Source organism: Pleurodeles waltl, chromosome 11, assembly GCF_031143425.1.
Source record: "Pleurodeles waltl isolate 20211129_DDA chromosome 11, aPleWal1.hap1.20221129, whole genome shotgun sequence".
NCBI lineage: Eukaryota > Metazoa > Chordata > Amphibia > Caudata > Salamandridae > Pleurodeles > Pleurodeles waltl.
In genome coordinates this window covers 992,148,683-992,164,939 of record NC_090450.1, presented here as the reverse complement: position 1 = coordinate 992,164,939, position 16,257 = coordinate 992,148,683, and the positions used below count along the sequence as shown (strand labels likewise).

At 50.2% G+C, this 16,257-nt stretch overlaps 1 protein-coding gene across 2 annotated transcripts in view; it reads left to right on the top strand.

Annotated features, from left to right (window-relative positions):
- ULK1 (unc-51 like autophagy activating kinase 1) overlaps positions 1-16,257 on the top strand; it is a 219,300-nt gene that overhangs the window by 100,419 nt on the left and 102,624 nt on the right. For both annotated transcript variants that reach the window (XM_069215341.1, XM_069215340.1), the window contains exons 9-11: positions 1,562-1,620; positions 5,800-5,882; positions 15,597-15,647. In XM_069215341.1, coding sequence (XP_069071442.1) covers positions 1,562-1,620; positions 5,800-5,882; positions 15,597-15,647 — 193 coding nt within the window. The remainder of the gene's footprint in view (positions 1-1,561; positions 1,621-5,799; positions 5,883-15,596; positions 15,648-16,257) is intronic.

The window sequence follows — 16,257 nt, the reverse complement described above, 5'->3', positions numbered from 1 at the left end:
CTCTTGTCTAGTGAATGTATGAGCCTCGGACCAGCAGTGAAGGTCTGAGCCTCAGACCAGCAGTGTCTAGTGAATGTATGAGCCTCGGACCAGCAGTGAAGGTCTGAGCCTCAGACCAGCAGTGTCTAGTGAAGGTATGAGCCTCGGACCACTCTTGCCTAGTGAATGTATGAGCCTCGGACCAGCAGTGTCTATGAATGATTGAGCCTCGGACCAGCAGTGTCTATGAATGATTGAGCCTCGGACCAGCAGTGTCTGTGAATGTATGAGCCTCGGATCACTCTTGTCTAGTGAATGTATGAGCCTCGGACCAGCAGTGTCTATGAATGATTGAGCCTCGGACCAGCAGTGTCTATGAATGATTGAGCCTTGGACCAGTAGTGTCTATGAATGTATGAGCCTCGGACCACTCTTGTCTGGTGAATGTATGAGCCTCGGACCAGCAGTGTCTATGAATGATTGAACCTCGGACCAGCAGTGTCTGTGAATGATTGAGCCTCGGACCAGCAGCGTCTGTGAATGATTGAGCCTCGGACCAGCAGTGTGTGTGAATGTATGAGCCTCGGACCACTCTTGTCTAGTGAATGTATGAGCCTCGGACCAGCAGTGAAGGTCTGAGCCTCAGACCAGCAGTGTCTATGAATGACTGAGGCTCAGCCCAGCAGTGTCTATGAATGACTGAGCCCCAGATCAGCAGTGTCTAGTGAATGTATGAGCCTCAGCCCAGCAGTGTCTATGAATGATTGAGCCTCGGACCAGCAGTGTCTGTGAATGTATGAGCCTCGGACCACTCTTGTCTAGTGAATGTATGAGCCTCGGACCAGCAGTGTCTATGAATGATTGAGCCTCGGACCAGCAGTGTCTATGAATGATTGAGCCTTGGACCAGTAGTGTCTATGAATGTATGAGCCTCGGACCACTCTTGTCTGGTGAATGTATGAGCCTCAGACCAGCAGTGTCTAGTGAATGTATGAGCCTCGGACCAGCAGTGTCTATGAATGATTGAGCCTCAGCCCAGCAGTTTCTATGAATGATTGAGCCTCGGACCAGCAGTGTCTGTGAATGTATGAGCCTCGGACCACTCTTGTCTAGTGAATGTATGAGCCTCGGACTAGCAGTGAAGGTCTGAGCCTCAGACCAGCAGTGTCTAGTGAATGTATGAGCCTCGGACCAGCAGTGAAGATCTGAGCCTCAGACCAGCAGTGTCTAGTGAATGTATGAGCCTCGGACCAGCAGTGAAGGTCTGAGCCTCAGACCAGCAGTGTCTAGTGAAGGTATGAGCCTCAGACCATGTTGTTGCAGTGCATATCTCCACTAAAGAATCCTTTCAGTGAAAGCCATGGGTGCAGTTTTCTTCCAGTTTGAGCGTTTTGTGAGCTACAGACTAGGCCAGTTGAAGGCAGGGTCGAACCCGGCCTGTAGCGCTTGTCTTGCCTATAGAACTGACCCTGTGTTGGGCAGTTGTGTCTTCCTGAACCCCTTCATCCTGTGAACATTGAGAGTATTACTGGTCCTACCAGGTGCAGTTGAGCTAACCAGCGCTTGTGTTTGTCCTTCCCAGGCCAGCACGCCTCAAGACCTGCGTCTCTTCTATGAGAAGAACAGGAGCCTGGCACCCAAGTGAGTATTACTCCTGCGTCCTCCCCTGTGGACACTTGGCGCTAGCCAGGTGCTGTCTCTGGGATCTCGAAACATTTCCCGGCAGGCTGCTGGCTCCTGTAGAACCGGGGCAGTGTCAGTCGAAGGCCAAGCTGTCTGTTGTCCTGTTCCCTAGTCATCCTTTGGAGAAGGCAAATCCAAGGTGCTCCCTGTTCTGCTTAGATTGTGGTCATAAAATCCAGCCTGTTTATTGCTCGTCCGGAAAAGAGATGGGCTAAATCACTCCACAGATATGTGTGCTCAGCACGGTGAACTCGTGAGTCCTTCTGGGCTAAAGTACTTGGGGCCACTACCATAGTGTTCATCTGGGTTACATCACTTGGGACCACCAATGTAAAGTGTCCATCTGGGCTACGTCACATGGGACAGACACTGTAAAGTGTTCATCTGGGCTTTGTCACTTGGGACCACTGCTGTAAAGGGCAACATTTATTTCATTACTGGTTCATGTTCTTCATTTAAATACACTGCAATCAATGTGCTTTGAAAAGCCCCTAGTTTTCACATATTTTTATTTTACTCGCATGTGATTTTTGCCCAGTTGACCAGCCTTGTCACTTTCCATTAAGCTCAAGTAGTAGATCATGACGAGCCAAAGTTATCTCCAGTTAGCACATCATGTTACCCTTAGTAGCCTCTTCCCTCCTCCCTTGAAATTAGGGTCAGTTTTACATTAAGGCCAATGTAGGAAGTTGCCTTTCGGCACAACCACAAGGGGCCGTCAGATTACAAACAGTAGCCAAAACAATAGCCTTATTCCCTGAGCAGGGGGAGGGGGGCAGTGCCCAAGTCACTCATCCTAAGATCCCACATGGAGATCTACCCTAGACCAGAGTAGATCAAAGGGGAAGCAGGGATCCCAAAACACAACTTGCCCTGGGAGCTGAAACTGCTTTCCCAAACAGAACTGTCCATGCTGTGGGACATGGAAGGTTTTGCTTGGTCGCGTGAGGTGGTTTGAGGCCAGCACCGAGCCTCTTCTTGGAATGGGTGGCTGCAGAGAGGACCCTGGGTACAGTGATTGCATCGCTCCATGGCATGGGGCAGTGGGGCCAACCTAGCAGCCTCATCCCTCTAGTGCATTGACAGTGTCCTTGAAGACCAATGCTTGTCCCTGGATCTCTTCCTTCATTTGAGGACCCTCCACACTCCAAGTAGGAAAGGGATTTTTATTCAAAATTCTTCCACACGACTCATGTCATCTAAACTGTGCTGATGACAACTGTCCCGTGGCCCTGCCACGAGCATCCTCGCCTGAAGATCTTCACAGAAACATCTGCTCCTCCCAGAAGCAGTTCTTCAGCAGAGACATACAGCCGGTGAAGCGCCCAGGGGAGACGAGAGAGCAGCACCTGGGCATGCTATTCACCAAAGATGCTTATGGGTTTCCATCTACACACTCTGAAAAGAAGGAACACTGTCCGCGACATGAGCGGTCAGGCGTGTGCTTCGGATGCCTACAGATAATCCCTTCGGGTAGTCTGCAGTGAATGGCTTGGGCAAGCCACTCTGCTTGTCACTGGTGAAAGCATCCTTTTCAGCCATTGCTCTCTGGAGCTGGCATAAAGCCCAGGCTCACTCTCCTTGGAGGGTGTAGCTCCTCAGCTGAATGCATTCTACGCCTCACTCCATTGATATAGATTGGGTATTCATCACTTGTTTTGGATGTGGCATAAGTTAGTTGTTTCTCAAAGAAGCCGCCGACACACAACCCTGATGTCTGTCTTTTGCAGCGGGTCCAGTGAAGTCCAGTGCGGTCAGACTCCTCTTGCCTTTCAGTTTCCAGTCTGTCTGCTGAAGGATGGACCTCGGGGATTGGCCACTGTCGAAGACAAACCCTGGGCTGAACAGAGGCAGTGGTTTATGTGTTCAGCATTTCTGAGGCCCAGAAGCCACCCTGCATTCTGTGCTTGGGTAGACAAAGACATACAGGGTCACAGAGTGGGCAGAAGGAGAGCCACGGGCAAAGTCTGCACCTTACCAGTCTCTACTCACTCAAGTGGTACCTGCCAGGGGTTATCGGGGCAAATGAAGTCGCCATGGTTGTAGTTCAGCACCCACTGCCCTATGATAATACCATGGACTGCAAAAAAAGGGCCTGATTTAGAGTTTGGTGGAGGGGGTTACTCTATCACAAACGTAACGGATATCCCGTCCGCTGTATCACGATTCCATTATATCCTATGATACGGAAAATCCGTCCGTCTGCCAAACTGTAAATCAGGCCCAACGTCATTAGAAGCCATCAACTGCTGTAAACTGGCATAGCCCGCCTTGTGTCTGGTTTCAGAGCCCACAAAGTCTCCACTGGCTTCTGCTTAAGAAAAGAGTGCTGTGATCCATCATTCCTCAAACCGCCAAAGAACAGGCCGCAACAAACTCGCCCTGGAGCATCGGTCTCTGCCCCTTCTCTTATCCCTTTGGAACAAAACTGAAAATGTTACTTTTTAACTAATGAAGCTGTTTGTACTAATTAGCGCGTATGAGCTTATGTTGTGTTGTTGTGTTCTGTAACTCCATGAGGCTTCTGTATACCAGCAACACAACACACTGACCTGCAAGAACCAGCTTGAGCTACCCTAGCAGGACACTCTCATGAGGGTATGTGGTGTGGGAAGATCCACATGGAAGATCTGTCTAGTTGTAATTCACTAATGAGGGACTAGATTTCACCTGATTGATGCTGACTGAGTCAGACTGGAGCTATTCATGTCCCGACCAACACAAGTTCACGGGCAGGAAATGTTTGACAGTGTGAGGTGTCATTCCAGGCTGGGGTCTTCCTGGGTGACAGTGGACGGCAAGGCCTAAAGTAGGAACAGCCAATCTCAGCCAGTTTAAAAACAAAACACCCTACGCTACAAAAAGGTGCCCCCTAGCATTACTGCCACTCAGAGTGAAACCCGAGTATGCAGGCTAAACACAAACCGTCTGCTTGCATGAGATTTAAGTGTCTGCCCACAGCTATATACAGGTACTGAGTGCTCAAAGCACGCCACCATCTGCCAGCAACAACCTCTCAAAGGAAACGCGAAGTCTTGTGAATGTTGGTGACAGATGCTGGAACCTTAACTGGGTGTTAGGTGTGTGGCAGTGCTCCTTTACACATGCAAGTTCACTTCATTAATCAAAGCAGACGTAACTCAGCCCTTAGTAATCTGCATTTCAGGGAGTGATGTCAGTAGATGCCAACTCTTTATATTCAATGAAGTGAGGGTGCCCTGCAGCCCACTTGAGAGTTTTCAAACTAACAAGTCAATAACAGTATTTGTGTTTCTGTGTGTGAGGAGGAGCTAGTGCTCGGTATGGTGAGGTCTGAAAAGGCCCCACACTCCCACATGGACTCAACTTTAAAATAATTCATGCATTGAAAGGCAAGATGCTGAGGTGCCTGCAGCATTTCAGATACTCACATCTTGTAGAGTCTCTTGGGCAAAGAACTGGCAGATCCCTAGAAAAGTAGCTGGCAAGCCTACAGACCTTAATTCTAGAAGCAGTTAACTAGTCTAAGCAGTGTTCAGTTGCCACCTATCCCTGATTTTGACCCCTCACCAGCCTCTCAACTAGCACCTAGTTGCCCATCCTTTAGTACTCTAGCCTGCACATAGGGCCTGCCAGGCATCTAGAAGCAGTTAACTAGTTTAAGCAGTGTTCACATGCCACCTAATTCTGACACCGACCCCTCACCAGCTTCTCAACTAGCACCTAGCTGCCCATAGTTAAGTACTCTAGCCTGCACATAGGGCCTGCCAGGTCCCTAGAAGCAGTTAACTAGTCTAAGCAGTGTTCAGATGCCTTCTATCCCTGACTCTGTCCCCCTCACCAGCCTTTTAACTAACACCTAGTTGCCCATCATCTAGTACTCTAGCCTGCACATAGGGCCTGCCAGGCTTCTAGAAGCAGTTAACTAGTTTAAGCAGTGTTCACATGCCACCTAATTCTGACTCCGACCCCTCACCAGCCTCTCAACTAGCACCTAGTTGCCCATCATCTAGTACTCTAGCCTGCACATAGGGCCTGCCAGGTCTCTAGAAGCAGTTAACTAGTTTGCAGTGAGCCCCATACAAAACAAACTCAAAAGATTTCTCCTCTGTTTTATTGTGTATATGCTAAATTGGGTCCAAATGGTTGTATTTACAGTATTCCAAGGGAAACCTCCAGCCACCTGCGGGAGCTGCTCATGGGTCTCCTGCAGCGGAACCAGAAGGACCGCATGGACTTCGGTAAGAATGACTCCAGACTTCACGAATGTCAGAGTGAAGTGCGGACTCTTGAGTGTGCGATATGATGTGACACAGATAAGGGTCCTGTCTGGCCCATGTGGGGTGGTTACAACTTTGTGCATAGAAGTGATCAATACTTTATCAGCTTGGACAGTTTGTTCCTCCCACCTGTGTTTACTACGTGTTGTATCTTTTAGAGAAAAATCCAGCTCACCACTGAGGCCCACAGTGTCGCGGGGTAGGTTGCAATGTCCATTGCACCTGATAAAACCCAATACCGTTGAGCTGAGCTGAGTGGAGTGCTATGAATATTGCATATTGCAAATCAAGCGCTTCAAAATGGACAGTGACATGTTATTGTTTGTGCTTCCTGCACCAAAATCTACATGTCTTGGTATTTTATTTGCAGTTTCTCTGAGTAAACATCTACAGGTTTGATCTCCTGATATGTACCTGGGGAAAAGTGCACTGGTATGGACTCTTTTCACGCCTGGTAATTACCTTGGTGCTACAAGCAATGCACAAACCATTCCTAGAGTCCTGCGCACATATATCGTTTGACTTGGTATTAGTAACAAGAAGGACAGAGATGGTTTGAAAGAATGTTGGTCAGACAAAGTGTTGGTGGTTCCAGGACTGGTACACATGGGCAGTGGTGGAAAGTGCGAACCACCTGCCTCTTAGTCGTGATTTCACTTGAAGGTGGACACTGAATCCCTCACAGCGGTGTATTGAACCCACAAGATGTGGTTGCAGGCAGAACCCTTTTCTTTTACAGTTTCTGATGTAATGGGTTCCAAATCACTGCAGTAGTATCTGTACTCTATTATGCTGTGATGGCCTGGGAGCCAGGTCCAAGTTAGGCAGCAACAAGAATTCTGTTCCAAGTGCAGCCTTCTTCCAAAGAAAGGGAAAAAGTCTTCTATGAATTGAGGGTGTCGGGACAGCCACAGATGACCCATTGGGCCAGGTATTAGGTGCAAGGGCTACAGGCATCTCTTCTCAGGATAACATTCTGAATTGTTGATGTCTGCCAGAGGTCTCCTCCATCCTCATCAGGCCAGAATTTAATGGTTTAGAAGATGTTTACCAGTTCTTCTCTTTGGACTAAAGCCTGGTCATCAAGACTTCAGCGCAGCATCTGCTCATCTGTGCAAGGAAAGGCGTTGACCCACTTCTGAATAGCTCTGCAACCAGCACATGCTGCTACCTGGTTTCTTTCAAGACTTGGTTTTTTCATCAGCCACAGATGCCATTATCTGGACTTTCATGCAGTGGCTGTTTCTAAGCTTTACAACTTTTGGGAACGTGGAAGTCGAGGCATGGTGAGAAAAAATGATTCGCTGAGGATAACACCTTGTGAACGTCTAGAGCAGTGGTTCCCAACCTGTGGTCCGGGGCGCCCTGGGGGTCCATGAAGCCTCCTCAGGTGGTCCGTGACTACTTAGAAAATTAAATAATAACAACAGATTAGGTCCCCAGCTTTCAGTAATGACTCAGTGGGGAGGGAGGATACCCTGATTCCAATAATGATTCAGTTTGGGTCCCCAGGTTGCAGTAATGATAAAGTGGGGGTCCACAGAAGTCAAAAGGTTGGGAACCACTGGTCTAGAGTAAACCTCCGGTCGTCCGTTTCCATATTCAGTAAATAGCCACTAATCCACATGTGCTCCTGTGAATATTTCCTGGTTTTAGATATTATTTAGTTCATTAAGTTTCCTTCCCCATGCAGGAGACTTGTGTGTGTTTTACAGACATCAGCTCAAGTCTGTGAACAGCACTCATCGCTTTGTCTCTTCTCTGGTTGGTTATCTGGTCATCCTGCACCGTTTAGATACCTCACTCTCCTCCCAGTGAGACCTCTCAGGGAGACCGTTTGTGTCCTCTGACCAGGTTTACCACTTCTGTAGTGTTTAGGTGATACATTCTTAGGGTGACACCAGCAGCGGGTGTCTGTTCTCTGGTCTCTGGTGCTTGATCGAGAGGTTTGTGTCCTCTCACCAGGTCCACCCCATCTGTAGTGTGTGTAGGTGATACATTCCTGGGGTGACACTAGGGGCGGGTGTCTGTTCTCTGGTGCTTGATCGAGAGACTTGTGTCCTCTCACCAGGTTTACCCCTTCTGTAGTGTGTAGGTGATACATTCCTGGGGTGACACTAGGAGCGGGTGTCTGTTTTCTGGTCTCTGGTGCATGATCGAGAGGGTTGTGTCCTCTGACCAGGTTCATCCCTTCTGTAGTGTGTAGGTGATACATTCCTGGGGTGACACTAGGAGCGGGTGTCTGTTCTCTGGTCTCTGGTGCTTGATCGAGAGGTTTGTGTCCTCTCACCAGGTTCACCCCTTCTGTAGTGTTTAGGTGATTCATTCCTGGGGTGACACCAGGAGCGGGTGTCTGCCCTCTGGTCTCTGGTGCTTGATCGAAAAGTTTGTGTCCTCTGACCAGGTTAATCTCTTCTGTAGTGTTTAGGTGATACATTCCTGGGGTGACACTAGAGGCCGATGTCTGTTCTCTGGTCTCTGGTACTTGATCGAGAGGTTTGTGTCCTCTGACCAAGTTCACCCCTTCTGTAGTGTGTAGGTGATACATTCCTGGGGTGACACTAGAGGCCGGTGTCTGTTCTCTGGTCTCTGGTACTTGATCGAGAGATTTGTGTCCTCTGACCAAGTTCACCCCTTCTGCAGTGTGTAGGTGATACATTCCTGGGGTGACACTAGGGGCGGGTGTCTGTTCTCTGGTCTCTGGTGCTTGATCGAGTGGTTTGTGTCCTCTCACCAGGTTCACCCCTTCTGTAGTGTTTAGGTGATACATTCCTGGGGTGACACTAGGGGCGGGTGTCTGTTCTCTGGTCTCTGGTGCTTGATCGAGTGGTTTGTGTCCTCTCACCAGGTTCACCCCTTCTGTAGTGTGTAGGTGATACATTCCTGGGGTGACACTAGGAGCGGGTGTCTGTTCTCTGGTCTCTGGTGCTTGATCGAGAGGCTTGTGTCCTCTCACCAGGTTTACCCCTTCTGTAGTGTTTAGATGATACATTCTTGGGGTGACACCAGCAGCGGGTGTCTGTTCTCTGGTCTCTGGCGCTTGATCGGTCTCTGGTGCTTGATCGAGAGGTTTGTGTCCTCTCACCAGGTTCACCCCTTCTGTAGTGTTTAGGTGATACATTCCTGGGGTGACACTAGGGGCGGGTGTCTGTTCTCTGGTCTCTGGTGGTTGATCGAGAGGTTTGTGTCCTCTGACCAGGTTCATCCCTTCTGTAGTGTTTAGGTGATACATTCCTGGGGTGACACTAGGAGCGGGTGTCTGTTCTCTGGTCTCTGGTGCTTGATCGAGAGGTTTGTGTCCTCTGACCAGGTTTACCCCTTCTGTAGTGTTTAGGTGATAGATTCTTGGGGTGACACCAGCAGCGGGTGTCTGTTCTCTGATCTCTGGTGCTTGATCGAGAGGTTTGTGTCCTCTCACCAGGTTCACCCCTTCTGTAGTGTTTAGGTGATACATTCCTGGGGTGACACTAGGGGCGGGTGTCTGTTCTCTGGTCTTTGGTGCTTGCTCGAGAGGTTTGTGTCCTCTCACCAGGTTCACCCCTTCTGTAGTGTGTAGGTGATACATTCCTGGGGTGACACTGGGAGCGGGTGTCTGCCCTCTGGTCTCTGGTGGTTGATCGAGAGGTTTGTGTCCTCTGACCAGGTTCATCCCTTCTGTAGTGTTTAGGTGATACATTCCTGGGGTGACACTAGGAGCGGGTGTCTGTTCTATGGTCTCTGGTGCTTGATCGAGAGGTTTGTGTCCTCTGACTAGGTTTACCCCTTCTGTAGTGTTTAGGTGATACATTCTTGGGGTGACACCAGCAGTGGGTGTCTGTTCTCTGGTCTCTGCTGCTTGATCGAGAGGTTTGTGTCCTCTCACCAGGTTTACCCCTTCTGTAGTGTGTAGGTGATACATTCCTGGGGTGACACTAGGAGCGGGTGTCTGTTTTCTGGTCTCTGGTGCATGATCGAGAGGGTTGTGTCCTCTGACCAGGTTCATCCCTTCTGTAGTGTTTAGGTGATACATTCTTGGGGTGACACCAGCAGTGGGTGTCTGTTCTCTGGTCTCTGCTGCTTGATCGAGAGGTTTGTGTCCTCTCACCAGGTTTACCCCTTCTGTAGTGTGTAGGTGATACATTCCTAGGGTGACACTAGGAGCGGGTGTCTGTTCTCTGGTCTCTGGTGCTTGATCGGTCTCTGGTGCTTGATCGAGAGGTTTGTGTCCTCTCACCAGGTTCACCCCTTCTGTAGTGTTTAGGTGATTCATTCCTGGGGTGACACCAGGAGCGGGTGTCTGCCCTCTGGTCTCTGGTGCTTGATCGAAAAGTTTGTGTCCTCTGACCAGGTTAATCTCTTCTGTAGTGTTTAGGTGATACATTCCTGGGGTGACACTAGAGGCCGATGTCTGTTCTCTGGTCTCTGGTACTTGATCGAGAGGTTTGTGTCCTCTGACCAAGTTCACCCCTTCTGTAGTGTGTAGGTGATACATTCCTGGGGTGACACTAGAGGCCGGTGTCTGTTCTCTGGTCTCTGGTACTTGATCGAGAGATTTGTGTCCTCTGACCAAGTTCACCCCTTCTGCAGTGTGTAGGTGATACATTCCTGGGGTGACACTAGGGGCGGGTGTCTGTTCTCTGGTCTCTGGTGCTTGATCGAGTGGTTTGTGTCCTCTCACCAGGTTCACCCCTTCTGTAGTGTTTAGGTGATACATTCCTGGGGTGACACTAGGGGCGGGTGTCTGTTCTCTGGTCTCTGGTGCTTGATCGAGTGGTTTGTGTCCTCTCACCAGGTTCACCCCTTCTGTAGTGTGTAGGTGATACATTCCTGGGGTGACACTAGGAGCGGGTGTCTGTTCTCTGGTCTCTGGTGCTTGATCGAGAGGCTTGTGTCCTCTCACCAGGTTTACCCCTTCTGTAGTGTTTAGATGATACATTCTTGGGGTGACACCAGCAGCGGGTGTCTGTTCTCTGGTCTCTGGCGCTTGATCAGTCTCTGGTGCTTGATCAAGAGGTTTGTGTCCTCTCACCAGGTTCACCCCTTCTGTAGTGTTTAGGTGATACATTCCTGGGGTGACACTAGGGGCGGGTGTCTGTTCTCTGGTCTCTGGTGGTTGATCGAGAGGTTTGTGTCCTCTGACCAGGTTCATCCCTTCTGTAGTGTTTAGGTGATACATTCCTGGGGTGACACTAGGAGCGGGTGTCTGTTCTCTGGTCTCTGGTGCTTGATCGAGAGGTTTGTGTCCTCTGACCAGGTTTACCCCTTCTGTAGTGTTTAGGTGATAGATTCTTGGGGTGACACCAGCAGCGGGTGTCTGTTCTCTGATCTCTGGTGCTTGATCGAGAGGTTTGTGTCCTCTCACCAGGTTCACCCCTTCTGTAGTGTTTAGGTGATACATTCCTGGGGTGACACTAGGGGCGGGTGTCTGTTCTCTGGTCTTTGGTGCTTGCTCGAGAGGTTTGTGTCCTCTCACCAGGTTCACCCCTTCTGTAGTGTGTAGGTGATACATTCCTGGGGTGACACTGGGAGCGGGTGTCTGCCCTCTGGTCTCTGGTGGTTGATCGAGAGGTTTGTGTCCTCTGACCAGGTTCATCCCTTCTGTAGTGTTTAGGTGATACATTCCTGGGGTGACACTAGGAGCGGGTGTCTGTTCTATGGTCTCTGGTGCTTGATCGAGAGGTTTGTGTCCTCTGACTAGGTTTACCCCTTCTGTAGTGTTTAGGTGATACATTCTTGGGGTGACACCAGCAGTGGGTGTCTGTTCTCTGGTCTCTGCTGCTTGATCGAGAGGTTTGTGTCCTCTCACCAGGTTTACCCCTTCTGTAGTGTGTAGGTGATACATTCCTAGGGTGACACTAGGAGCGGGTGTCTGTTCTCTGGTCTCTGGTGCTTGATCGGTCTCTGGTGCTTGATCGAGAGGTTTGTGTCCTCTCACCAGGTTCACCCCTTCTGTAGTGTTTAGGTGATACATTCCTGGGGTGACACTAGGGGCGGGTGTCTGTTCTCTGGTCTCTGTTCTCTGGTCTCTGGTGGTTGATCGAGAGGTTTGTGTCCTCTGACCAGGTTTACCCCTTCTGTAGTGTGTAGGTGATACATTCCTGGGGTGACACTAGGGGCAGGTGTCTGTTCTCTGGTCTCTGGTGCTTGATCGAGAGGTTTGTGTCCTCTCACCAGGTTCACCCCATCTGTAGTGTGTAGGTGATACATTCCTGGGGTGACACTAGGGGCGGGTGTCTGTTCTCTGGTCTCTGGTGCTTGATCGAGAGACTTGTGTCCTCTCCCCAGGTTTACCCCTTCTGTAGTGTGTAGGTGATACATTCCTGGGGTGACACTAGGAGCGGGTGTCTGTTCTCTGGTGCTTGATCGAGAGGGTTGTGTCCTCTGACCAGGTTCATCCCTTCTGTAGTGTGTAGGTGATACATTCCTGGGGTGACACTAGGAGCGGGTGTCTGTTCTCTGGTCTCTGGTGCTTGATCGAGAGGTTTGTGTCCTCTCACCAGGTTCACCCCTTCTGTAGTGTTTAGGTGATACATTCTTGGGGTGACACTAGGAGCGGGTGTCTGCCCTCTGGTCTCTGGTGCTTGATCGAGAGGTTTGTGTCCTCTCACCAGGTTCACCCCTTCTGTAGTGTTTAGGTGATACATTCCTGGGGAGACACTAGAGGTGGGTGTCTGCCCTCTTGTCGCTGGTGCTTGATCGAGAGGGTTGTGACCTCTGACCGGGTTCATCCCTTCGATATTTTTTAAATGATGCATTCTTGGGGTTACACTATTAAAGGATGTTTGCCCTCTCTTATCGATTTTATCTCTCGATTGTGTTTTTTTAATCCTTCAGCCCAGTGGTTCTTAACACTTTGACTTCAGTGGACCCCCATTTAAACATTATTGCACTCTCGGGACCCCCACTGAATCCTTATTGGACCCAAGGATCCCCACTAAATCATTATTGGAATCCGGGAATCCTGGCTTAAGCAATTTGGATGATTTGAACCGCAAAAACAAGACACAAAAACACGGATATAAGCAAATGCTGGAATATTTGACTTTTATACACAAATCTAAAAAAATCTAAGTTTAATTGTAAGGGGAAGGTTAGAGCTTTTATAAATTAAATTGAGGCCACTCGTCGTCCATATTATATTCTCCCATGAACCAGTATGAGAAGAACAGCTTAATTCTTTGCATCCTATTTCAGTTTCCTTCACATTTACAGAATGTTTTAAAATTTTCAATTTTGCTTCATTTTTACACCTTACTAATCTCTTAATATTATTACATTTTCTAAGCTGGCAGATCCGCAGGTTAAGAATCAGTGCCTAGACCTTCTGTTCTTGGGGTCCTAGTCCTGCCCCGTGATCAGGGCTCGTGTTTCCAGACCCTCAGTGAGGGTTCCTTCTCTTCAGCACGCTGGGGCCAAGGAACCTTGGCAGGTGCATGTGAGGTATTGAGCACGCATTGAAAGCACAGCTTCAATTACTGCTTTAATTAAGACCTGAGCTGTAACGGGAAAGAAATGTGTTATGATATAAAGAGTCGGCTTCCTACCAGTCACTGTGCCCGCTGTGCCCAGCGGTGCCCCCATGCAGGCGGTACTGGCTGAGCTGCCTTCTTCATGGCTTCCACCTGTTTCTGGTGAATCATTGGCATCTGCTGGCAATCGTCTCTGTTGGCAAGATGACACACTGAGGGATCCTGCTTTTCATCCTTACAAGGCCGATGAAATTGTGCCCATCTGTTGACTGAGAGTAACACATGTTTACAGCCCTGAGAGCCTCGGGTGATGTAGCAGTATAAAAATAATCACTCATAATTGGAAATACCTCTGAACACTTCCTGAAACTACATTCCATGTGGGATCTCTGAGCACTTCTCCATGGTGGAGCGGATGGGCTTGTGTGTGCCTTGCCATGCAGCATTTCTTGCGATTGGCTGAATGCCTGGGCTGGTTGTGGCCTGTTAGAATGAGTCCCGGGTGGAAAGACCAGGACTAGTGAGTGGGTTTGAGCAGTCTGTCATGTGTGAGAGTCCTGGGTGGAAAGACCAGGACTAGTGGGTGGGTGTGAGCAGCCTGTCATGTGTGAGAGTCCTGGGTGGAAAGACCAGGACTAGTGGGTGGGTGTGAGCAGCCTGTCATGTGTGAGAGTCCTGGGTGGAAGGACCAGTGGGTGGGTGTGAGCAGCCTGTCATGTGTGAGAGTCCTGGGTGGAAAGACCAGGACTAGTGGGTGGGTGGGTGTGAGCAGCCTGTCATGCATGAGAGTCCTGGGTGGAAAGACCAGGACCAGTGGGTGGGGGTGAGCAGCCTGTCAGGCATGAGAGTCCTGGGTGGAAAGACCAGGACCAGTGTAAGGGTGTTAACAGCATGTCATGTGTGAGAGTCGTGGGTGGAAGAGCAGGACCAGTGGAAGGGTGTTAACAGCATGTCATGTGTGAGAGTCGTGGGTGGAAGAGCAGGACCAGTGGAAGGGTGTTAACAGCATGTCATGTGTGAGAGTCGTGGGTGGAAGAGCAGGACCAGTGGAAGGGTGTTAACAGCATGTCATGTGTGAGAGTCGTGGGTGGAAGAGCAGGACCAGTGGAAGGGTGTTAACAGCGTGTCATGTGTGAGAGTCGTGGTTGGAAGAGCAGGACCAGTGGGTGGGTGTGAGAAGCTAGTTATGTGTGAGAGTCCTGGGTGCAAAGACCAGGACCGGTGGGTGGGTGTGGGCAGCCTGTCATGTGTGAGAGTCTTGGGTGGAAAGACCAGGACCAGTGGGTGGTTGTGGGCAGCCTGTCATGTGTGAGAGTCCTGGGTGGAAAGACCAGGACCAGTGTATGGGTGTGAGCAGCCTGTCATGTGTAAGTGTTGGGTGGAAAGGCCAGGACCAGTGGGTGGGTGTGAGAAGCTAGTCATGTGTGGGAGTCCTGGGTGCAAAGACCAGGACCGGTGGGTGGGTGTGGGCAGCCTGTCATGTGTGAGAGTCCTGGGTGGAAAGACCAGGACCAGTGGGTGGGTGTGGGCAGCCTGTCATGTGTAAGTCTTGGGTGGAAAGACCAGGACCAGTGGGTGGGTGTGAGAAGCTAGTCATGTGTGGGAGTCCTGGGTGCAAAGACCAGGACCGGTGGGTGGGTGTGGGCAGCCTGTCATGTGTGAGAGTCCTGGGTGGAAAGACCAGGACCAGTGGGTGGGTGTGAGAAGCTAGTCATGTGTGGGAGTCCTGGGTGGAAAGACCAGGACCAGTGGGTGGGTGTGGGCAGCCTGTCATGTGTGGGAGTCCTGGGTGCAAAGACCAGGACCGGTGGGTGGGTGTAAGCAGCCTGTCATGTGTGAGAGTCCTGGGTGGGATATCCAGGACCAGTGGGTGGGTGTGGGCAGCCTATCATATGAAAGTGTATGGGTCGGTCGGTCGGTCGGTCAGTCAGTGCAGCTCTGGTTGTTGCAGTCGTCGCAGACGAACCTGGAGACTGAGGTGCCCGAGATCATAGCGTGAGCAAGTGGGAACGCCACAATTACAGCTGTTGTCATTCCTGTGCCACAGCTCACACACTGCACTAGACCACAGAGGGTTGTGTCTCAGAAGGTGTGTGACTGCGGTCTGTGGGGTGTTTGTTTATAGCTCTAAGGATTTGGAACGGGTAAATGCCCCTTAGAAGCAGTGATAGTGGGTTCTCCAAGCTGCGGGGTCCTTCTGGTCTAACTTTCCCCTCTTCTTTTGCAGATGAGTTTTTCCACCACCCATACCTGGATGTGAGCGCCTCCATGAAGAAGTGTAAGTAACGGGGGGCTGGCTACTGGTCACTGCTGCGAGGCTGATCCGAGTCCAAAATCGCTCTGCGGCTTAAAATAAGCGCTGGAAAGAATCCCTTTCGAAGAACTGAGACTACATGTGCTTACCCAAGCCCTGCACTCACACAGCCACCCACAGCACATCAGAGGTCCTCTGTGGTGTACACGCTCTCACTGAAGATGCTTCCAGTCGACCCCGACCCCTCCAGCAATAATGTCATTCTTCCAAGTTGTTGTCTCCCCAAGTGGTTGACCCTGGCCTGTGACTTGACTCCTTCAGCCTTGCCAGTCTTCCAGATCGGCGTTTGACCAGTGACACTTTCCAAGTCCTACCAGCTTTTCAGATGTGCTTTCGACTTGCAGGCGTGAGCTGGATATATAACTGATTCCTTCCAGCCCTAGCAGTCTTTGAGAGGTGTGCCTGACATGCATCTGTCTCCTTCCAGCCCCAGAAGTCTTTAGAAGCTGTGCCTGACATAACTGACTCATTTCAGCCCCAGCAGTCTTTAAAAGGTGTGCCTGGCATGTGTCTGTCTCCTTCCAGCCCTAGCAGTCTTTAGAAGCTGTGCCTGACATAACTGACTCCTTCCAGC